General features: G+C 38.3%; 2 protein-coding genes across 2 annotated transcripts in view; one reads left to right on the plus strand and one right to left on the minus strand.

Moving 5' to 3' along the window:
• The first annotated feature begins 3,508 nt into the window (after positions 1 to 3,508).
• STARD5 (StAR related lipid transfer domain containing 5) lies at positions 3,509 to 13,818 on the plus strand. The gene is made up of 6 exons (XM_072402472.1): positions 3,509 to 3,665; positions 5,626 to 5,675; positions 7,435 to 7,567; positions 10,299 to 10,416; positions 12,011 to 12,104; positions 13,440 to 13,818. Exons 1-6 carry the CDS (start codon positions 3,576 to 3,578, stop codon positions 13,585 to 13,587), a joined length of 633 nt encoding a protein of 210 aa, XP_072258573.1. The 5' UTR covers positions 3,509 to 3,575; the 3' UTR covers positions 13,588 to 13,818.
• Positions 13,819 to 15,633: 1,815 nt separating this feature from the next.
• Positions 15,634 to 24,240, minus strand: part of IL16 (interleukin 16) — a gene marked incomplete at its 5' end in the record, with an annotated part of 29,129 nt that continues 20,522 nt past the window's right edge. Inside the window, 3 exon segments of the mRNA XM_072402473.1 lie at positions 15,634 to 20,079; positions 21,388 to 21,519; positions 23,660 to 23,897. Of these exon segments, the coding sequence (XP_072258574.1) occupies positions 19,904 to 20,079; positions 21,388 to 21,519; positions 23,660 to 23,897 (546 nt within the window). The 3' untranslated portion in view covers positions 15,634 to 19,903.

Below are 24,240 nucleotides of genomic sequence, written 5' to 3' on the forward strand. Positions count from 1 at the left end.
GTATCCTCTCCAGTTTTGGGGAGCTTTAATTAATCAAGTCTATGAAGTCTAATTTATTAAAGTTCACCAAGACTGGGGAAGATAGATTACCAAAGGAGAACCTGAGTGACCTAGCAAACCTGGAATAGATTTCCTGAAAATCATTTGCTATTAGTTGGCAAATGTTTTCGATCATCAAGTAAATCCAATCCAGGTTTGCTGGATTCCCCAGGTTTTGCCATGATAGTCTATCTTCTCTAGTCTTGAAAACCTTTAAAAACTCCGGCCCATAATATTGATTGGCTACATGTGCCAGGGACCAATATACATTCCAGCTGTGCTTCTCCTATTATTATTAGGACACACGACGCTCCCCCAACACTACTGTAATGGAGAGAACCCCCCGTTGTAGGTACTGGCCACAAGTAATTTAGAAAAAAGAAGGTAGAAACTATTTAATGTGAGGTGCAGTGGTCCTTTTCAGCTACTCCACATTCCTGACATCAGACCAAAACAGAATGGATAATGGTTAGTAGCTATTATTTTTATACGTGTAAAGTTTATCAATAACAAAAATACTCCTCATGCTGGTCATACCTTGGGGGCCTTTCAGAAGAGTTCTACACATCAAGCAATCACAGATGCATAAAGCATGCTTGTATCGCGTGTTACCTTCAGAACACCCCAGATTAACAACATTCAGGAGCTTTCTTGTACACGCATTGATCACAGCTTTCATTGTCAGGACCTAACCTTGTGGCCTCCATATCTGAGGAATGACATTGCTATGCTATGGAAAAGCACAGAGATACAAGGCCAGATCTCAACCATAGAAGGTGAGTGTGTTCATTGCATAAACAGTGCACCTGCATTTAGCTAATGGTGGCTTGCTCTAAATACAAACTGAGGAACACATAGAAACCAATATGTAGGATGCTGGGGCCAGTAGGTAAGGAGAGACTGCATTTTCACTTATACATTTACATGTATTTATTTGTGTTTAATGCACCTCACCCTCAGTGCTTCACACTGCATGCAACGAAAATAATGTGTTGCCTTGGGACTCACAGAAAATAATAGGCTTGGTGGGTGTAGATGTGTCACACATGGTCCTCTCCTCCTGTGTCACTGTTTGTATCTGTCTGTCATTTGCAACCCCTATTTAATGTACAGCGCTGCGTCTTACCAATAAGAGGTCGCTGCAAAACGTGTTGGCGCTATATAAATACAGCCTAATAATAAATAGGCCTTTAAATCCACACACATTCTAATCCCAGACCAATACCACAGCTGTAAATAAGGGCATATTAGATGTAAAAGGATAACAATGGTGCTTGGAATAAGGAATCACATTCCAACAAACATTTGTTAAAATGTATGTATGTTGTCTGGGTCACTGTAGGGAGGATTTCTTCCTACAAATTGTCATTGTGAACATTGTGCCAACCAGAATGTACAGATGTGCACTAAAAACAAACATGTAAAGCTACACACCCACAAGTGTTATAACCTCTCCGATTATTATTATTATTGTTGATAAACAGGATTTATATAGCGCCAACATATTACACATCACTGTACATTAAACGGGTTGCAAATGACAGACAGATACAGACAGTGACAGGAGGAGGAGGGGACCCTGTCTGAAAGAACTTGCAATTTAAGAGATAAGCATATACAAGAGATTATAAGTGGTGGTGCTCAATTTCACTGTTTATATATCAAAATAAAAACTTGTTAAAAATGTTTTTAAAAGCTGATAGCTTCCCCAGTTCTTATCAATCAAATGTACTATAAACTTAAAGAAAGGACTCCATTAAAGGATGTCCCCCTGACTATATTCAACTATACTACTGATTTAGTATACAAAATAGTATTCAGTATATAAACTATTTATCTAAATGACAAACCAGGTGTCTTCCATTGTTTGAGCTATACAAAGTTATACACTGCTCCAGGGAAAAGCAGTGCAAACATCAGCGTCTAGAATCCCTTGCGGTCACGTTGCAGCTTTCCTAGTCTATCCAAATGGAAGAACTCATCGAAAGAAATCAAACTGCTGTCCCTTAAAGGACAATCCAACAGATGCTGCAAAATAGTGAAGTCTGTTTATTAGAATCACAAAATGAGAGATATCACAGAATCACACAAAGCGTATTAATGTTATGCACCAATATAGCTCCTCTATGGATTGCATTGATTACATTTCACACTTTTGTGTTTGCTTTGCTACTCTTCCAAATATTTGATGTGATTTTCTGTAAATCTTCACATTATAAGAAAAACTCAATGCTTCTACAATTTTAATTAATTGTAGATTTTTTTTTTACTATTAGCAATGTGTACTTTTTGCCAGCACAAGATTCAAATCAACCAAAAATAAGAAATATGAATTATTTGTGATAATACTAGGCATATATTAAAGCAGAGGTCAACAACCTTTTCGGAGCTACAGACCACTTACGGGCTCCAGACCCCGCATGTGCGAGGAGCTGTGTGTCACTCATAGGGGAAGAAACTTCCCCCAGAGTGACTTCATAATGCCAGAACCCACCCACCGCCCTGAGCCTGCGATCCATACGGGGGACATGGGCCGCAGCTCTGGCCAGTTCTCCTCCCCCCTCCCAGTGAGGTCAGGAGAAGGACCCCACTGGGGGCCGCACCGGCCAGAGCCACAGACCACCGGTTGGTGACCACTGCACTAAAGGGTCTATTTATAAAGCAGGGAATCTGAAATTCTCTGAAACATTCCCTGGTGGTGAATAAATTACTGCCATTAAAACATATTTACCTGGAAGGTTCACTTCTTTTTACATGTGATAATTTCTCAGTGTTGTTTTTAATCAACAATACATTTGTAATTACAGCTGATTTTAATCAACGTACCAACCACTTGTTTATTATTCAGTTATTCGATTTCGATTTAATGATGATCGATAATCAAAAATAAATGCCTTGCCTAATCAATTTTCATTATTCAATTTGCCTGAAAACTGATCAAAATTGCAATAGTTTTGATCAATTCAACAATTTTATCTAATTGATCAATTCAACTGACAATATTGCAGATGATTAATTTTATTGTACATCACTGAGATTATAATTTTTATTAAACTATTTATTTATTATGCAGCACTGAGCATTAAATAAAGGTTGTAAATGACAGACAGATACAAACAAGTAAAAAGGAAGAGGAAAGGACTTTGCACAAAAGAGCTTACAATCTAAAAGATCTCCCAATGATGAAGTTGATTTTGTATATTTCTGTTCTTTCTAGTAATTACTAATACTATAGGCTGTTCCTCATTATTACTGTTACTAAGCTGCTTTTTTTCATTGAACAAATCCAGCAGCAAATGAGAAACCTGATGTGTGGCATTTCATTGTGCTAAGTCATAGAGCAGTCACTAGGTAGCTGTGCAGCCATTGGTAAGGGGATCTATCTGTCATAGGGACTGACTTATAGTCTCAGCAGATGGGAGGCCACAAAGAAGCTAGCCTGATGAGGTGAGGGGAGGGATAACCTGCAAGATCCTCCTCCTCATAGCTGTACACTTGTCACCTTCTGCTGCAATTCTCCCACCTTATCTGCAATCATGGACTACACAGAGATAGCCAGATCTGCTGCAGACAAGCTTCTGTCTTACAGGGAGGATCAGGCTGGCTGGAAGCAATGCAAGAAATCAGTAAGTGAATAAATTGCTGATTGTGTGAATGTGGCACTGGTTGGTCTATTTGTTATAGTATAACTGCATGTTTATGATTCTGATGATTTGTGTTTGTAAATATCTGCTGATGATCTGTTTGTAAATTGTGAATGATTGATCAGTGCAGTGTTATGATATCAGTGATATGTGTCTGATGGTGAATTATAGCACAGCAATGTACAGAAATCACAGACTCCCCATAGGGATCATATACACCTCCTTCCCTGTGTCAGAGAGCTGCTGTCATTGAGCTGTCATTAGATATTTTGTAACAATTAAGATTGGAAATCATTCATTCTAAGCAGATACAATGTTACAATCAGCTCACAGGCTTAGCCATCACTAATTTCCTAATATCATTCATTTTTATACATAAGAGGGTTCCCTTTTACATGGCTACATTAGTTCCCATATATAAGGATGCATGCTTTTTTATAAAATCAACCTTTTTGTCAAACTGAAAGTGAAGCTTAGCTCCTAAAAGAAAATTAGCTATGATAAAAGGACAATTGTGTCTATAAGTACCCAAAAATGTACCTTTGACCCCTTTGGTAGCACTTTTACCTTCTACTGTACCACCCAGTACACAAAGGTACCTAAGCACTCTGGTTATTTGTGTTTCTGTTTTGATTTAGCCCAAAATTTGGTGATTTGGTTTTGTTTGAACTGTATAATATATGAGTGCACATGCGTTCCCACCATCTATGTGCTTTGTTTAATTGGGCTGCCTAATGCTTTACAGTGGTCCAAAGTTGGACCTGCACTATTTTCGTATAGCCCACTATAGTGCAGCCCAGTGCATTGCATTCCTATTCAGGACTCAGTTATGGCAGCCCATGCAATATCATACATGTATGTATATCAATATAAATACATCTAACAAATTGATGCAATGCGATGCTACTCCATTGCACAGCAATACAACCAATGCACGCTGCTGTGCAGTGTAGCAATATGCACAATAATGCACCTTTCACTGCAATTATTTCATCTAAATGATAAAAGGCATTTGGAGGGCTCCGAGAGGCTCATTTTAAAGATCCTATACTGTAGGAATATAATACGGGGTTTAATGTATCTTGCCTGCATACAGGTGCACTTGAATACTCCACAAAACAGTTCCCTGTGATAGAAGACATTATATTCCCCATTATATTCTGGCAGCCTGCGTCTCCTTTATGCTTAAGTGCTGCAGCTCCTGTAAGGCTGTATACATGCAGCAGATAATCGTCATGACTGTTTATCTTGGGAAATAATCTGTACAGCGGTCGTCTGATATTGTTCACAGTGTATCAGTGGATAATGACCAGAAACAACTGCTATGCATATCAATGGAGGAGAGCACAGAATAGAAGAGATGGGGCGCTATCTGTACATTTGTTCATCTGTCACTGGAAAGCATAAATGATTGTTTCTAGCGACAAAAATCCCATGTGTGTACATAGCCTGGGATTGTTAGTCATTTGAACCTCCCAGGGGTGTCATATGCCAGTGTTCCTTGCCATAAGCTGTGATTCCGACCCCTATATACAGGTCTCACTTGTAATATACAGAGGAAGGATCCAGATGTCAGGGGGTGCAGGTATCCAACACTCCCCTAAGTGTCCGATGATGGTCATTCTTACAGAAGCTGCAGCTCTGGAACATGGGGGAGATGATGGGCCAACTAAGGGGTAAGTATACCATTTCCCATGTGCTGACCACACAATATTCTCACCAAAGTGTACAGAACACTAGATCCATCTTCGTGGACATTGTAGCCTTGGTATTCTAAAATCTGTGTCTTTACCAATAAGAGGTCTTACATGCCACTCACCCATTCCTGTACATCTTTAACATATGAGGTTTATGGTTAACAATATGAAAGTATCAAAACCAGAATGCCAGAATCTGAAATAATACGCTGACAGTTCATTTCTTATGTGTGTTTACTGTGCAGGGTGAAGTGGCCGTGTATTGGAGACCTTCATCTGAGTTCACCGGTAATTTGTAAGTTATAAAACTCAAATGTTTTACTGTATTTAATTATTAATTCATTTTATGAAGATTGAAAAGTTAATCAGTTACCTGTTTTAAATCACTGCTTTCCGTTTACGGGCAATTGTCTGGGTTGCCATTTACTATTCATTATGTGCAGTGTTTTGCTCTCAGCGTTGGGGAATTCATTTAATTAAAGTATAACTCTAGCAATTGTTTAGCTCGCTCTGTACAAAGTAGGTATCAGTTAGAACCTGTTTAAGGTTTTAAAGGTTGTTTCTGTATCAATAGGAGAAATTTTCTCGCTCTTCTAATGTGGTCAATAAAGGAGGAAGAAAGAAAATTAGGGCAAACACAGTAAGTAAGTTAGATAGGAGGCAGAACTTGTATCATGATAGGAAATTGAAGACTTAGAAGAATAAGGAACATTTTAAACTCTCTAAACATTTAAAGTGGACATATCATGACATTTCTAATACAGCGTGGATCACCATTTTATATAAAAAAAGTCATTTTTTAAATAGTTAAAATAGTTATTTTTAGATTTATAGCGAAAGACCCCTCCCCTTCTTTCTTTATCACTACCGTAGTAAAGACTGAATGGGAAACCCATCTCCTCCTGAGATACTTACATTACAAACATACGTCATACGGCTTCGGGCTGCTCCTTCCGCTCCAAGATCCAAGGTACTGGGAAGGGACTTTTCCTACAATGTTAAAAAAAGGCTGATTTCATGCATTTTTTTAAATTTATTATTTTTTATTTATGAAAGTGCTGCTTTTAGCACACACAAGTGTTAACAAATAGGTTTGATTCAGTTGACAGGGTCTCTTTAAATACCATTCATTATCCTCTGCAATAAAAGTCACTTCACTATATTCTGCTATCTTGAATCATTTCTTAGCAGACAGCTTTACCTAGGCCCAGATCAGGCTAAAGCTTTGTACAGACGTCAGATGATTGTCGCTGGAATCTTTCATGATCGTTTCCAGTGACAGATGAATGAACAATGTAGAGAGGAGCGGGGAGAACAAGTGAGTGGCATCCCGCTGTACTCTCCGCCATAGCAGCACACATTTGTTGTTCCCAGTTGGTCATTTGTTTATTATTATTTTATTCAGTTTTTTTATGGCACCAACGTATTACGTGGCACTGTACATTAAAAAGGGGTTGCAAATGACAAACAGATACACACATTGGCATAGGAGAGGAGGACACTGCCCAGAAGAGATTACATTCATCAATCCATCACAGCCACAGGAATTTGATGAACACGTCAGATTTTTGAGGGTAGCTTACCAATATTTTACTGGAGCATTCACCACCCCCAGGCACCTAATGTCAAACAATAGGAACTGGCAAGCAGTGACATGCTGTTACTACTAGGCTTTTTCAGGTAATGGAAAATTGATAGTGCTTGTAAAAACTGTTTGCAAATGCGTAAAAATATTTTCACAAGCAATTTTATGTGTATGCAAGTGCCACCAATTCAGGTTTATGTGGGCAAAGTGTCCCTGGATACTATATGTAGTGTTCAAAACAATGTGTTGCAGTGGTGCCACCTCCTAACTCCAGGCATAATGAATCTACCCATTCAGTACAATGTTACCCATTTTTGCAGGCACTTTTGAACAAGTAAACTGCCAAAAAAAAAGTTTTGAAAAAAATTCCAATCTGAACTATTCTACTGGATGGAATTTGAATTGTAAAATAATGATATTATGACGCTGGAGGTGCGTATCACATAATGATGTGTTTTTGTGTGTTCAGATATAAAGGTGAAGGCATTGTGGCTGGAAATCCGGAAGATGTTTGGCATTGTTTGAAACCAGAACCTGGTGGGCTGAGGGTCAAATGGGACAGCAATGTAGATGACTTTCAACTTTTGGAAACAATTACTGAGGTAGGTAAATCATTTGTAAGAAAGAATGGGTCATAGTTTATTAATGAATGTAGATTGTTTACAGATGTTGTGGATCATAATGTGGACCATACAACTTTAGGTTTATCTTAAAAAAAGATTTGATAGTTAAAGTTTATCTATGCCCAAAACTTTTTGGGTAAAGGTTAAAACCCATGTCAGGTTTTACTACTTTGTGGGCACTGGCATAGCTACAAGGGAAGTAGTTGCTGCAGGGGAAGCATAGGGTGGTGGGGGACCCCAACCTCCTACCTTCCCTCCTCTGCACAGGGGCCCCCCTCTGGTGCTCCTTGGTAAATGCTGCTTCTTTCCCCCATGCAGAGTAGTGCAGTGGTGAATTAAAAGTATTCTACTTCCTCCAGTGTGGTGTTTTTTCCATGCAACCTCCCATTGTTATTCAGCTTAGTCCTGCTCAGGGGTCTTCTTGCATGTTGCCCTGTTATAGAGGGTGCTGTATGTCGGTTGTTGCATGGTTAAAGCAGAAAAAAGTGTCATGGCAGCTTCATTTATAATATCACTGTTGGAGCTCTATTCAATCATTCCCTCTTCAATTCATTCAAAAGATTCAGTTTCATCCTATGCTTTTCCTATTGTGAGGACTGAGCACTCCTGATGATTGGCCACTGATTGGCAGAACAAGTCATTGTTATAATAGGAGAACCGCAGAACAAAATCACCAGCAGAGAATTTCAGAGGAATTGACTGGGAGAATAATTTATAAATAGAGCCCTGAGTAGGCTGTCTAGTCTTTAGGGGGGAAGCTGAATAATTTGTAATTACACCCCTGTCTGCTTGGTTCTTAATTTAAAGCATTTTTACTTCTGTTTATATTTCTGTTTCCCTACCCTTCTTGTCCGGTGAAATCTTACCTCTAGAACAGTAAGGAATCTCCCCAATAGACGATCCACCCCCCTAAAAACATAGAAATGGGTATAGATATACTTGAGCCTAAAGCTGCAGTACCCTGGTGCCTGGCATGTGAACAAGATGACAGTCATACTGCAACTCACCCCAATGTGAAAGCTTTGTACTCCTATATATATGTAACATTAGCACATTCCATACATTTTTATTTTTCTCATAACTACGTCCGTGTTTTTGCCTAAACAACTAAAAAGCAGCAGAACAGGAAACTTTCTTCATGTCGATACAAAACTGTAATTATTGCTCGTTTTTTTATATATGCTGATAAAACTAAGCCAGTAAAATGTGAACATGGATGACATATTTATAATAAACATATTTCAGTACAGATGTAAAGCATAATGAGGGTATTAAAAAGCTGTCTCTGAGTCTCTTCTGCAAAATGTATTAACAAGAATAGTTTTTTTTTTTTTACTTAACTGTGAATTTGGTTAATCAACTTTTATATGGCTCATTAAGTTCAGAAATATATAAAGATATAAATAGATGTAAAGAGAACCTGTATGGTGCTAAAACTGGCGAAGTTAATACTACTGATGAGCAATCCTTTTGTGGTATTTGTAGCTACCTATAATCATTTCCAATCCCAATATCCCTACAAAGCCATTGGATTTGAGACTTGGTACATACACACACATTGCGATTGTCTCATGTTAGCACGTGTACAGTGATCATCTGACATCATTTAGCGATCCAAGTCAGTAAACAACTGAACCGATTGACCACTGTTATCTCATATGGAGAAGGACCCTGAAGGGTGCGTCCGGCCTATTTCCCCACCCTTCCACATAAAACTGAACAGCGCTGAAAGAAACAAATTACCTGCCTGTATCAGTGTTCAACCCAGAAATGATTTTAAGTTGGGTGGTAAGAAATTATAGGTGGATGGCATCCCCTGTTTTGTGACCTAACCCCTTAGTACGGTAAGCACCCACAAACAGCTGTGTGGTTACTAAAAAGTGTGTGGCGGTGTGCCCGGCTAATAGGGTTTGGGGAGAACACTTCTGTATACTTGAACTTGCCTAAATAATTACTCAGCTAACATTCTCTGCCATTTAGTGATCCAGTACTAGGGCCTTAATAGCCATTAAAAACTCCAGGGCTGGACTGTTGATTATTGGTAATAGGCAGTAATGGTATGGGACTTTAAACAGACATAGGGCCTGATTTAATAAAGCTCCCCAAGGCTGGAGACGATACACTTTCATCAGTGAAGCTGGGTTATCCAGCAAACCTGGAATAGATCTGGTCCAGGATTCAAAATGTTTGTTAGCAGATAACATGATTTTGATTTGAAAAAAATTCATTCCATGTTTGCCGGATCACCCAGCTTCACTGATGAAAGTGTATCCTCTCCAGTCTTGGGGAGCTTTAATAAATCAAGCCTATAAAAAGTGAGGCCCTTTCAAACCCATATTTCTGGTGGCTCCTTATTTACATTTTATTTAGTAAGCCATTCAAAAAAACCTGGTAGTTTCCGTTATCCCCTCTCTTCCTTCTCATACCTCCTCTGGTACCATTTTACCCTTCTTTTCTATTACTCTTTACTTTCTTGCACAAGATTATTTACTGTTACTGTACTTTCCTTTTTTGTCTGCAGTTATTTTTCTACATAGATTCTGATTCCCTGTGAAATCAAAACATTTAGACATATGTGAAGTGCTTGTTACCAACGCAAAGTGCTTGTTACCGACTTTATTCTACCAATAAAAAAAATTGTAAAAGACAAAAAACAAGATTAGTGACTGCCATGCAAACCTTTCAGTATATTTTTTTTATTATTTTACAGGATATGTCTGTCTGTAGAACTGTAACGCCATCTGCGGCTTTGGGCATCATTGCACCCAGAGATTTTGTAGATGTAGTACTGATCAAGAGATATGAGGATGGTTCTATAGCATCTAATGGTGAGTATATATTGTAACAGCTGGCCAAAAAAAATCACAGGGTTTCGTCCAGGATGACAGGTACATTTGCCCCAGATACGGGTTATACACAGATTATTTTTCTGTTTAGTCAGTTTTCCTTTTAACCTGAAGAAGTACCAGGCTGAATGACAATGAGCTTCTTGGCCAGGTGGGGGACCTAAAGAGGCCTGGGTATGATCAGGGAACTGGGAGCTGGGAACTGGGAGCTGGTAGCTGGGAGCTGGGAACTGGGAGCTGGGAACTGGGAGCTGGGAACTGGGAGTAAAGACACAGACCATTGCAAAAGGTATATGGTTAGGGCCTTAGAGTCCTGAACAACACTAGGTTGGGCTGGACTGCTAGTTAAGGGAATTAACAGTGAGTTAGTGGCCAAGTGGCCAGGCTTTCTTTTTGCTGTTTGTTTTATTTTGCCTGTTTTGTATGTAAATAGTGAAGTGAAATAAACCCTTGGTGTGCATAAAACCTGCTGGCCTGTTTTCCTTCTTTGAAACACCCCCCGTTGCTACGGGCGATCTCACAGTATCAAGATGTTGTTACAATACTAATTCATAAATAATTGCTAAGCCACAACAGGGACCTAGTTGTCCCGTTATAACATTGTATTAACAAAGTATTATGTTTTCCAAGGTATGGTAAGCATATTATTGGGCATACATGGGCTCAGTTTTGATGGTAGGACATTTTAGCACAGAGCACTGGAATGAGTCCAGAGTTGTGGAAACTTTAGGCCCTTTCATTTGTTCTCTGGTACAGTGGTCACCAACCTTTCCGACCTCACGAACCACCAAATTCACCAAACTTGGACCGCACATTTGCAAGAACCTTCCCCCAGAGCGACGTCATAATGCCAGATTCCTACTCTCCTATCGCAGGCTCAAACCTGCTTCCTAAATTCTAGGGAGACATTAGCGCAGGGCTGTGGACGCAACAAAAGTTGTAGTGACATCCAAATTTAATGTCAAGGACAGGCCAACTGGCAGATCTTATTCCCTGACAATACACAAGTCAAGGTCAGGCATGCAAATCTGGTTTACAACCAAGAAATCAAGCTGAGACCAGGAAGGGCAGCTGTGCTGTACACACGTGCAATAACTATTGTTAGAAAACAAACAACGACCGATCAACAGTTATTAAGGATTTTGAACGATCGTATTGTGCACAATTCTGTACATGCTGTAATGATCGTTCAAATATAATCCACCACTAATGTACACACTAGATACAATCCTTTGAACGATGCAGGAAGTGACAATAGGTAGCGAACGATCATCGCCCAAACAGATCCGCCAGGGCGGTCGTTCGATTCCAGTGACATTCCTCGTTCATCGGCGTCGTTGTGCACTTTTTTGTAATTGATTATCGGATGATCGGTCATTAATTGCTTGTTTCCAGTGATAATTATTGCACGTGTGTACGTAGGCTGGACAGGAATGAGGAGAGGGAAGACTGCTTTCTGGGAAATCATGCATGCTTCTTCTTGTATTGCTGAAGGAACCCATTTTCTGAAGTTTTCTCATCACCCAACTATATTTTGGGAAACATATAAATTACCATTTTTTTTTCTTCGTTTTAGCAACAAATGTGGAACATGAAAGCTGTCCTCCCCAGCGACACTTTGTAAGAGGCTTTAACCATTCTTGTGGCTGCTTCTGTGTTCCTGTACCTGGGTAAGAAGACATAGCATGTCCACTAGCATGCATCTATGTTTACAGCACAAATGTGATGTGAAAGAGCAAAACAAAACTGCCACGTGAAAAAACCCAGATTGTAGGATTGCAACTACCGTTATCTAACAAAATTTACATATATTTGCTATGATGTCTCAGGTTAAATAAAGCAGAACCTATTTGGGAGGATGTATGGATGCAGCATTTGATTCAGCATCTATGAGCAAATTACAAATAATAATTTCAGCTACCTATAATGTGCTGTATGGTGAGATCATTTTATACCCCTTACAAATAACCCTTTTTAATTTGGGGTTATATTTATATTTTAAAAAACAAAACCTGCATTTTCAATTGCTGAAAACTGGCACTTTTTATTAAGATGTGGGAGGAAACCCATGCAGACACGGGGAGAACCTGCAAGCTCCATGCAGATAGTGTCTGCTGCCATATTTGCATTAATTCCCCTATTCCAATCAGTAGATACTTACAATGTTCCCCTACTGTTTTATTCAGTGCTACATCCAGACATATGAGCAACCCATAGCCCCGTGTAAGCTCTGACTCCAGAACATACATGGTGTCTTTATCCAAATCCTGACAGCTAAACAGAAAAGTAGCAGAATAAAAATTAAGTAAAAAGTAAAGAGCTAAGAAATCAAAAAATAGTGTAGTTGTTGTTTTGCCCTACTCGACCTGAATTAACAAAAGCTTTAAAGTTTACCTTGAGCCAAGTTTTGGCTTAAATACTAAAGAAAAATTGTTTTTTTTTTGCTGTTTGTGTCAACAAAGTTCACTCTATTTGTCTCTGTGACCTATATCAATGGTAAAAAAAGGATGCAAATCAACAGGGTCTTTTTGTAGGGGTCTGGGTGTAGAGAGCCACTACTCCAGTTACTAATCCAGACACTAATCCATTTCCACAAATATGACCATACTGGCCCCAAATGCAACAATCCCCTTGCATTAATGTCATAACTATGCACTACTCTTTTGAATCTTGAATGGACACCTCTGCTGGATGGTCAATAAGAAATGTCCATGTCATGCAGGCAGTAATTCAAAAACATGAAGAAGGACCCCACCTCTTGTAGACATAACATAGAAGACTTGGGACTGGAGTGTCACGTAATCAACATTTTACATGAATGATTACAGAAATGGGGTCGGGGGAGATAGGAAGATGGGCGGTCATAGGGGGAGCAGTACAATATGTGGTGTGCTAAAACAATTTATTAGAAATCAAGTTTTATAGGTCAGTCTGCTGCTGAAATGTGATGATTTTTGTTGAATATTTATTCCATGTGTTAATATTTTTCATATACTTTATTTCAGAGAACCAGAGAAAACACAAGTTTTAAGTTTCTTCCAGACGGATCTTAGTGGTTACCTTCCCAAATCTGTAGTGGAGTCTTTTTTTCCATACAGCATGACTCAGTTTTATAGCAATCTCAGAAAGGCTGTTAAAGCATTGCATGTATGACACATTGCACTTATTAGAAAACAAAGGATATGAATGAAAAAAAGTCACACCCTGTATAAGAATTCCTGCACTACTGCATGGTGACACACTGGCACTTGCTACCCAAGAATTTCTATACATATTTATTTTTACCAACATAGTTTATACATTTTTTATTAAAATTATATCTGTTTAACATGATATCAAAGGAAATGGCATGTTTAATGAGGGAATTAAAACATATTTTAAACATTGTGTTTCACATTTATTCACTTGTGGGTTGTTAACATTTAATAGTATGTGTGTAGGCTGAAACTGCAAGGAGAAGATCACATTTCTCATATTGTGGTCAAAGATGGGAGGTATCTGATGTGGAAAGAATGTGGGAATAAACTTTCACCATTTTCAAATAATTTAAACTCTACTGGGAACTTTTTCCTTAATTTGCTAACATGGCACTTATGCATAAAAAAAATGATCAGCTTAAAAATATTTTCCACCATGGCATTACATTTCTTTTGTAAAATCCAGCTTTCATCAGTTCACCATTGCCAAACCAAAGGTTGTAATGTGTCCATTTTCTGTTTTGTAAACTTTTGATGCCATTGGGTACATTTATCATGTACAGTACTAGATAGCAAACCAGTGGCTTTCCAGTAGAGAACAAAATTTTAGGTTCCCTATAATATCAGTCCCCCAACAATACACACCTTTTTTAATTGGTACAGCCACTTGCCTATAAAATTCTTATAGACTTGAGTTTCTGTGATTGGTTCAGCGTTCATGGGTTCAGTAATGAGGAGTCTCCAGCCATGCACATGCTCCAATTAGAGCAACCTTAGATTGAGCCCAACATAGGCAATGATTAAATTTGGGGCTGATGGAAGCAGCTGTAATCAATGTGATATTTGTTGTCTTGTTTACCCTGCTAACATCTCCTTATGGACCGGAGAGTAATGTTGCTGTCAACCACAGGTATAGTAGTTGATTAGTACTGGTCGATTTTCCTTTGTTTCACTGTCAGCTCACCAGAATGAATCCCAATGTTAAGACGGATTCTTAACCAAATTCAAATTCCACTGTAGTCTGTGACGCAGACAAAGTTTACAAACTCTACATATTATAAGGCACAGCAAATCTGTCCGAAAGACTAAGACAGCTGTCATTAGACCTGATTTGATCTATATCAGGTATATCATACAGCCCCAGGAAAATAAACTATAGCTGTGAATGACAAGTAAAGTGTAAGGTTAAGTGCTGAATCTAATTGCTGAACAGCAGTGTTGATCAGAGATGCTTGGCTTTATTAATTTTGAGCCAAATGACCAATGTTCAGGTCGAATTTGGCACAGACACAAAGCCGAACACCAAGCCTATGGGTAATGTTTGGTATTTCTTCTAGCCAATAAATTTAAGGGGCAAATGTTAATAATTTTTGCCGCTCTTATGTAGGGTTTCTAGAGATCCTATTATAGGTCACTGGTGTCCATGACACACTAATTTATGAAAAGGTTTTTTTGCCTGATAAACACGGAGCATTTTTTACTTGTGGCTTAAATTTACTGCTTTTAATTCTCTCAACCTTAAAATCGGAACTAAAATTTGACTTTCAAAAATGCATGATCAGGCAGGTGATTATTGCAAAAAAGGACATGCAATGTCCTATCTGCAATACTTCCTCTCCACCTGATCACTCTGAACTGTTAAAAAAGCTGAGATTTGCAAGCATTTCTGCCTTCCCCTGCCCTTGGGGGTAATGAATAAACTCTTGCGTGTCTATGTGGGAGTAAAATCATCCCAGCCTGGCCAATCAAGATGGCTGAAGATCCTAATCAGGAAGGGAAGAAGGAAGAAGATGGCAGCGCAGTGATGGAATGGGAACAGATGAGGATCAAAGGTTTAGTTCGAATTTAACCAGTACTGAAATTAATGCTTATTTGTATTCTGCCCTGAAATTTTAAATTGTTTTATTAAACTAAAATCAGATGCAGAACACACATGCGTAGCAGTGTGTAGCAGTGACATGAAATAAAACACACCTACTTACAATTCATCAAACAACAAGAGTTCATTAGAATGTTTTATTTGCAATTGCAAAACAAAAATATAACATGTATTTACATACTCATCAACATGTTTGCACATGAACAATGCTGTATTTACAAAAACACTATATTGCATAGATTTATAGCTTCTCTTAAGTAAACCTTTGCAGAGGTTGTTAGATTGGCACTTTTGTTAATAATATTATTATGCCTTTTGGCCTTGAACATTCTTATTTTTATTTGTTGGAAAATGACTGAGCTATTCCAAAAAGTGGTCCAGTTATTGCATTGAAAGCTTTCAACTTTAATAGAAAATCTCTATTCTATGTAAGTATACCTTGATTATACGGAAGACCTATTACTACGACTATACACAAGCAGATTTCTTGCTCAAAACTAAGAGTGACAAGTCTTTTAATTCAGGGGTCCCCAATCCAGATCCGCAGCCCACTAGTGCCGTCTGACAGCTGGGCCGCGAGAGCATTGAGGCCAGTGGTGGTCAGAAGAAGGATCCCCGCTTGGGGCTGCACAGGCCAGAGCCGCGGACCATGTCTCCATCGCAGGCTCAGGGGGCTGGGCTCCAGACACAACTCGCCCACTATCCCATCATGGGAGAGTGGGTGGGTTCTGACATCATGACACACAGCTCCCAAACATGCGTGGTTCGTGAGCTCCAAAAGGTTGGGGACCACTGTTTTATTATTTGCTATGGATCTCTGCACAGCCTGGACTCAACAAGATTTAAGCCTCTTCCAGGCTGAACACATTTGCTCGAGGGAATAGTCACTATGATTTCTACAAGGGTGTTAATAAAAAAACTTGTTTCTTGTGGGACCTATCCCCTGCAATTTACAGTAATCACAATAAATCATTTGAATCATTCACATTGCCTGAAAAAAACTTTTTATAGCTCACTTTTAATCTACATGCACCATTTAGCACATGCATTAAATTGCCATACTAGGTGAATGTGTGGATACTTAAAAGAGTGTAAACATCCTATTTACAACATGCTCACTTTGCTTCTAAGTCTGCTTTGACAAACATTGTATAATGCTGCCATAGAACATCAGTAACAATTTTTAAAGTGAAACTTACAGTCAAAGGTCCCTGTCAGTCCCTGCAAAAATAAGTATTACCTAAGCAATTTCTACTGCCAACATGTTTTATTGTCCTGCAAGGAAGCCAGACTCATTCCTAAACTTGTGTGCTACCTTTACATATATTGAATTTACAATCACACATACAGATACACGCACCTAACATCCTACATCAGAGGGGGCATCATGTAACAAAATGGGGCTCAAACAGTTCTGTGCACCCCAAATTAACTGATTTGGTTTTATTTATCTTGGTGAATTTTTATAAGAACCACAATTTCGGTTCCCTTTGTATACAATAAAGCATCTCAAATAAAAAGGAAAAAACAATACTCAGATGCTGGAACTCCTTTGAGCTCCTCAGTCGTATATCTATCTGTATTATCAGCAGGAACACATATTAAGTATCAGTTAGGCTACCTTAAAAAATATATGCCTGTATGTAAACTGTCATTTTGCTTTAAATATACTTTAAAAATACTTTTAACAGTAACTGGTGTTCTCTGTTGGCATTCTTGTAGCTTTAGCAATATTGTCTTTAAATCTACACAAAGCACATAGGTATAATCTATGTTATCAGTAAAAGACAGACACAGTTTAAAATTTGACTTCATTTTCATATTTTTAAAGCTCAAACCCAGGCATAAACCCATTTGTAATAAAAAAAAAGATGAAAAACAAAATTGACATAAACTGTTCAAAGACCAGAGCCATAATACTGCAATTCTACCAACTCTGGCTACCTGCAAAGCACTAGTTGTGGGCAGATACAAGACCAGGTATCCTGTATAAGATGAGAATTCAAAAGTGATCGGTCTTTATTTCAGAATACTAATGCACAATTTCATGTTAGGTTAGTGGACCAATCTGGAAGAAATACACAAAGCACACAGACCTGTAAGTAAGAATACACACACCTTTACTAATGTGGCAATATTTGCCTATTCAGTTTAGCTTTGATTGATAAGACATTAAGTTGTTGATGTGGAACTACCATCCACCAATATTGATCTAAATATGTTTTACTAGAAACATAAGTATATCAAACATTGTGTATGTTATTGGAATTAGTAAATGGTTCCGCTCAGTTTTAGAAGAGTGTGATTTTATTATCTGACAAGTTCAGGACATTTCTGGCACTTATCAATATTATTTTAAAAAAATGTACAGTAGATCTGAAAACCTATTATTTACTAATTAGTAATTGTTTCACATGTAAACATTTACTTAACATAATGCAGGTCACTTCCCATGCTAGATGAACTAATTGTTCTATACAATGTAACCCCAACTTATTCTGCTTTATTGCTAAGATACCTCTTCCATATTCTTTGGGTTTTTTTCTTTTGTCTCTTTGAGTGGATTTGATGAACAAGGCTACACATTCTATAGCTGGTAAGAGCAAAATAAATCCATATTTGATGTACCAGTATATTATATACTCTCAACCTATAAATAGTCCTTTAATCCATTGTAATGAATATTGCTGCCGAAAAATGTAATATTCTTTAAATTGAATTGGGAATAATCTTGGAAGCATCTCATACTAATATTAAATGCAGACGGAATGTATTTCAATGCAAGCTTGGCCCATCAACACAAGCCTTAAAATGCCCTTAAAGACCTGCAAAAGGTTATCATCTGATATTTAGCTAACATGTTTTCTTGTGTCTTATATTTGGTACAAAACTATCCTTCATTACACCACAGTATTTCTGATGTGTGGTTATTATGTACACATTATTGAATCCTATTTGTCATACATAGCATACCTACTGGCTCCAATTTACAAAACTATATCTCTGGAACTGTACACAAAGCACCAAAGCATGTTAATATTTTGAGATAATGGCAAAACATTCAAAAGGTGCCATCTGCAGCCATATAAAGCTTATTTACATAAGACCCATTCCAATATTTTATGGCACTGTTTGATTACTGTTCGATACATTCATACAATTCAGTGAAATGTGAAAGCAGCTAACGATTTCTGGCATATTCATCCTTAGCATAATGTTCTGTTGGTTGAAATGAAAAATGAAAAAAAAGGAAAAAACTATTTACATTTATTAAGCCAGGTTCATTCAGGTATATGTTTCTATATTTCTAGATTCCAAGAAGCTCCAACTAGGTCTGCTTTTATTTCGTTGCCTTGATGAAGGGACTGCATATCCAAAACACAATATTGGCTGGTACTAAACAACAACAAAAAAGGAATTTTCAAAGAACCATAGATGGTTTCCATCTTTACCGTCTGTGATTGGGGGACTTAAAGTGGGTGTAATTCCACCTGTTTAGATGGTTTTTGGTTGTAACTACTTTTAACTTCTTCTTGTGTATTTTTGCATTATTGTATGTGTATAATATTAGGAGGTCAGTTGGTTATGTTCAAAAATTTTGTGTAGATTTACAGTAAATTAGAACCTAAACAATTTTTTTTCTATGGATTCAACCTTGGCAAAACAAATATAAACCTTTTATTGGGACGATGTAGTCTAGAGCAGTGATCCCCAACCTTTTGGAGCTCACGGACCACTAAATGCACAGACTTCAGAATGCGCATGTGCGGGGAGCCGTGTGTCACTCAAGAGGTAAGAAACTTCTCCTAGAGTGATGTCATGATGCCAACCCGCCCACCTCCCTGAGCCCGCAATTCTTACAGGAGACATGGTCCGGGGCTCTGGCTGGTACGCCTACCCCCTAAGCGGGGCCTTTTTTCTGACTCCACTGCGGAGTGCACCGACCAGAGCCATGGCCCACCTGTCGAAAGGCTGGTCAGAAGGTTGGGGACCCCTGGTCTAGAGCACACATGTTTGGCAGGAGCTAGACCTGACAGTGAATATGTCACAGAAGAGACTGTGTTGCACTGGGCAGCCACATTTTGAAGAGCCCAGCCAACGGAGCACAGGTAAGTACTGGATGTACCTTGTCAGTGGTGCCGATTCAAGACCTTTGAGGTTACACCTAGATGGACAGGAACACAGTCAGGAATTATGGCTTGGAGATCTTTCTGTTGGGTTGATCCAGTACTTCCATACATCCAAGCTCACCCTATGACTCAAAAATAATTTATTGCGTAGACCACCCCTGTCGTTTGTTAACATTCTTCCTTGCTTTAACAACAACATTCCACAATGCCAGTTAAACATTGTTTAGTAAGCAGAAGCTTCCTCATTCTTCACAATGAGATTCTTATGGAACAACAGAGCCTGCAATGCAGCTCCTTCTAATAACAGCCTGAACTGGCCCATTGGGTAAGGTTTTAATGGCAGTCCAAGCCTCAAAGCGAGTGAGACCTTGCAGAGAGATGTTTCCTAACTGCAGCAATTCATCTCCAGGCTGAACAGCATCATTCTTGTCTGACACACCTACAATGCAATCATCAAGTTAGTTCTGCAAAGAATGTCAAAGTTCATGGAACATATTTAGCTATGTTTATTACAAAAGCGCTGCTTTATGACGCTGAATCACAATACTAAAAAAGTAAATATAAACTCTGAACTTATTCAGTAAAGGGCTGTTTCATGTGCAAGGCATATTACTAATGACAGTGTTAGCTAGCCTGGTAGTAGACATGAAGCTCTGAACATAGAATTATTCCTTTAGCCCTGGATTATTTATAAAGCAAAATAAGCATTTGTATAAGGCAGCGGGGAAGGTGGGACACCACATTTATTATTTAGCTAACACTGCCCTGCTGGACTATACATTACAAATACATTTTTGCTTGGGAAGATTGGAAAATATATAAAATCAATTTCACATTTTTAAACAATGCAAGTGCCCCATTGAACATGTTTCTTGTAGATACAACAGGAAGTGAAAAGATATTTTCATTTTAATTTTACATTTAGCTTATCTAGTCAAAATTAGAATGGACACCAGGACAATATAGAGGAAGGAGATCCTAAGTAGGACATTCCACATACCCCAGTCCCACAGAAGCTATTGACCTAAACAATGGGTCTGGTTTATGAAAGCTCTCCAAGACTGGAGAAGATAGACTATCATGGGAGACCCCAGGTGATCCAGCAAACCTGGAATGGATCTGTTCAAAGAGTAAAAACATTTAGCCAAAAATAGCAAGGGATTTTTATGAAATCCATTGCAGCTTTGCTGGATCATCCAGGTTCTTCTATATTAGTCTATCTTCTCCAGTCTTGGTGAACTTTACAACGTGTTAGTATTCCTTCCTAGAACTCAGATTTAACGAATGTAGTAAAACTAATTAGTGATTAAAAAGCTTAGAGCAGCCTATTTCACAACCTTTTTGCCCTATAGAAACCCATAACAAAATGAATTCATTGAGATTCAATGGGGAAAAGCCCCCAATATGTGGATAATCAGGAAAAAAATCTCCTTTACAGTGTTAGTCAAAATGCTACCCTTCTAGACAGCTAAAAAAGGTGTCCATTGTCATTCTACTGACTCTGCTAAATGGCTTTGAACCTGGAACAATGCCGGCACCATCAGATCAAGCACTAGGATAAAGCATGCAACAGGTAAAGGCACCTTTATAGAGGACAACATGGGATAGTTCCTGGGTTGAGGTGAGAAAATCAATGAACAGAACATGATAGGTAGAATTTTTTTTTCTATATTCTGTAATATAGAAATCATTAATGTAGAAAGTTGAAAGTAGAAACATGAAAAAAATGTTAAAGCATATATTTCACCTTTAAATATCCTGTTGATGACAATTGGCTTGTTTCCATACACAGAACCTTTTCCTCCATCTAAGCTGAATCCTAAGCCAGCCATAGACTTCTCCAGAGTTACAGTCATTATAAATCCTGCCTCTTCAGAATCTGTTGGAACGGTAAAAGCACATTTCAAATAAAGTGAAAAATACAGCTAAGCATTTTTAAATTCTAATGAAACATTACCATGCCAGTATGCAAACTAAACAGACAAGCAAGGTTTGGGGAAAGGAAAAGGTGTTGCATAAACTAAACTTAAGTTTTGCTATATATGTATTTCTTCCTTGGCCCTACTCTGCTTCATGAGATATATTCATGAGTATATGATATCTTGAAGCCAATGTAATAAACAGCCATTGTGCTAATTAATTTGGCATATGATTAGCATAATATGTCTATGCACATGCTTCTATATGTGGAGATATTTTCATTTCAGGAAATGAAAGGGTAGAACAGCATTAGCCCTACCACCATAAATATATTTCCACCATAATAGCTATCTTACTTCTTTGTGTCAGTCCAACAATTTTTATATATGGGCAGCACGGTGGCTTAAGAGTTAGCACTCCAGCCTTTGCAGTGCTAAGACCTAGGTTCAAATCCCAGCCAGAACACTATCTGCATGGAGTTTGCAGGTTCTCCCCGTGTCTGTGTGGGTTTCCTCCGGGTACTCCGGTTTCCTCCCACATCCCAAAAACGTGCAGTTATGTTAATTGGCTTCCCCCTAAATTGACCTTAGACTACATTAATGACATTTGACTATAGTAGGGACATTAGATTGTGAGCTCGATTGGGGGACACTTAGTGACATGACTATGGACTTTGTACAGCACTGCGTAATATGATGGCGCTATATAAATACTGTATAATATTATATAAATTGTAGAAGTAGGAAATGTCTGATGACAAATTCAGAGGGTATTTGGTATGTATGTTTCACTGGAAAATGGATTAAAGTGGATGGATAAGGCTGTGAGTAATGGTGTTGCTGCCGAATTGCAGGCCTTTATTTAGGATACAGGCCGGGAGTGTCCTGGAAGGAATGGGTGGGACAGGCGCTCTTCCAGGGCAGGAATTGAGCATGGGTTTGGAGCACCTGGCTAATAATAAAATGAAGCAGACATGGAGGAAGTGGCAGCCTGAGGCCTGTGTGAAGCCTGTGAAGCTGTATGGGCAATTCCCCATAGCAAGCTCACAATATATATCTATATGCTTTGATAGAGCACGGGTGAATTATGTTGTTTCAACAGCTATAGGGGCTATAAAAGTTATGAGGGTCATCTTACTATCCTGGGGACAACAGGAGCACACAACAATAAATAGCTGACATAGGTACTCTTCTTTCCCTATTTAAAGTTTTCCATAAAAAATGTTCTGCACACACTAAATTATAAATACATATGCATGTTTTTTCCCTCCCAGAGTTCTCCACTTCCATGTAGGCTGTACATGACTGAAATACAGTACATTGGAATGAAATATTGTACAGTGGATAGCGATCCATGTTGTCCTTGCTAGTTCATAAGCTCAGTCCTACCCTCCTCTTTCTGGTTTAGTAGCTGTGTTGCTGAATCCTTGACACTGCGAGCTGAAATGTCTGGGAGGTGGTGTATGTGAGATACAAATGTTGGATGATTTGGTACTTGTTCAGACCGTCATACAAGAGCCTTTTGTTGTTTTAGTCAAAGCATTTTTAATATTGGCTGGTGAAATTGTTGTCACACGAACAGTAAAATCCCAACAAGAGTTCTAATGTATTTTAACCTGACATTATCGAAAGCTTAAAGACAAAAAGCATTTTCTCAGCATATATATTTCCCAAACTGGAAACACTCAAATCTCATGTAAATTGAATCTACAATATAAACCTCAGAGTACGCATCATTTTATGACTGTGGCCACGTTTCCTGTGGATTCTCTTTACCTGTAATTCCACTAAAGTCTGAACAAAACCATCTAATGAATCAGAAAGTTTGCCTAATAAAAAGATCTTAATAATATTAAAATTGTAGCAAGTAATATTACATTGGTTTTGTATTATTAGGTAGTAGGTACTAGAACTTTAAACTAACCTTAATGAAACATCTATCTTATGGAACAATATTGAATGCTGGTATATAGCGGTGCTGTTAGATTCCAAAACAGGATGTAGGATATGACCATAATTTTTTTGTTTTGTGGGTCATTGTGTAACAATATGGTGATGCATTTTTGTATATTTAAGGTATAATTACTGCACAACACTCACTTCCAGACATTTGTTCATCAGCACCCACACAGTCTGATGAGCTGGAGCTTTGTTCGCCATCCTTTTCCTTCTTTATCACTATAACAGCCTGTCTCGGTAGACGTGCCTCACGTAAAATCCCCAGGGCTTCATTGTGAGTGACAGCTTTCAGTGACTTTCCATTGATGGACAAAACTTTATCTCCCTTTTGCATGGTTCCTTCTTGAGAGGTAAGACCGTTGGGAAACACTCTGTGAACCTGCAGGACATGGATAAAAATAATTAAACTCAAATGCACAGATATAGAGGATACGTGTAGGGAGATGTTTGGTGTCACATGACGGTACATACAGTTAGATCCATAAATATTTGTACAGAGACAACTTTTTTCGAATTTTGGTTCTGTACATTACCACAATTAATTTTAAATGAAACAACTCAGATGCAGTTGAACTGCAGAGTTTCAGCTTTAATTCAGTGGGTTGATGTAAAAGATTGCATAAAAATGTGAGGAACTAAAGCCTTTTTTTCAAACATTCACTTCATTTCAGTCAAGGGCTCAAAAGTATTTGGACAATTGACTCAAAGGTGTGGGTAATTCC

This window comes from Pyxicephalus adspersus, chromosome 2, assembly GCF_032062135.1.
Source record: "Pyxicephalus adspersus chromosome 2, UCB_Pads_2.0, whole genome shotgun sequence".
In the NCBI taxonomy this organism is placed as follows: Eukaryota; Metazoa; Chordata; class Amphibia; order Anura; family Pyxicephalidae; genus Pyxicephalus; species Pyxicephalus adspersus.

What these genes read in the sequence shown, in the direction of transcription:
- STARD5 (XM_072402472.1), top strand. Translation starts at nt 3,576, where the DNA reads ATGGACTACACAGAGATAGCCAGATCTGCTGCAGACAAGCTTCTGTCT. An exon ending in TTTTGGAAACAATTACTGAG is followed by an intron (nt 7,568 to 10,298) that starts GTAGGTAAATCA and finishes ATTATTTTACAG; the next exon opens with GATATGTCTGTCTGTAGAAC. An exon ending in TTCTGTGTTCCTGTACCTGG is followed by an intron (nt 12,105 to 13,439) that starts GTAAGAAGACAT and finishes ACTTTATTTCAG; the next exon opens with AGAACCAGAGAAAACACAAG.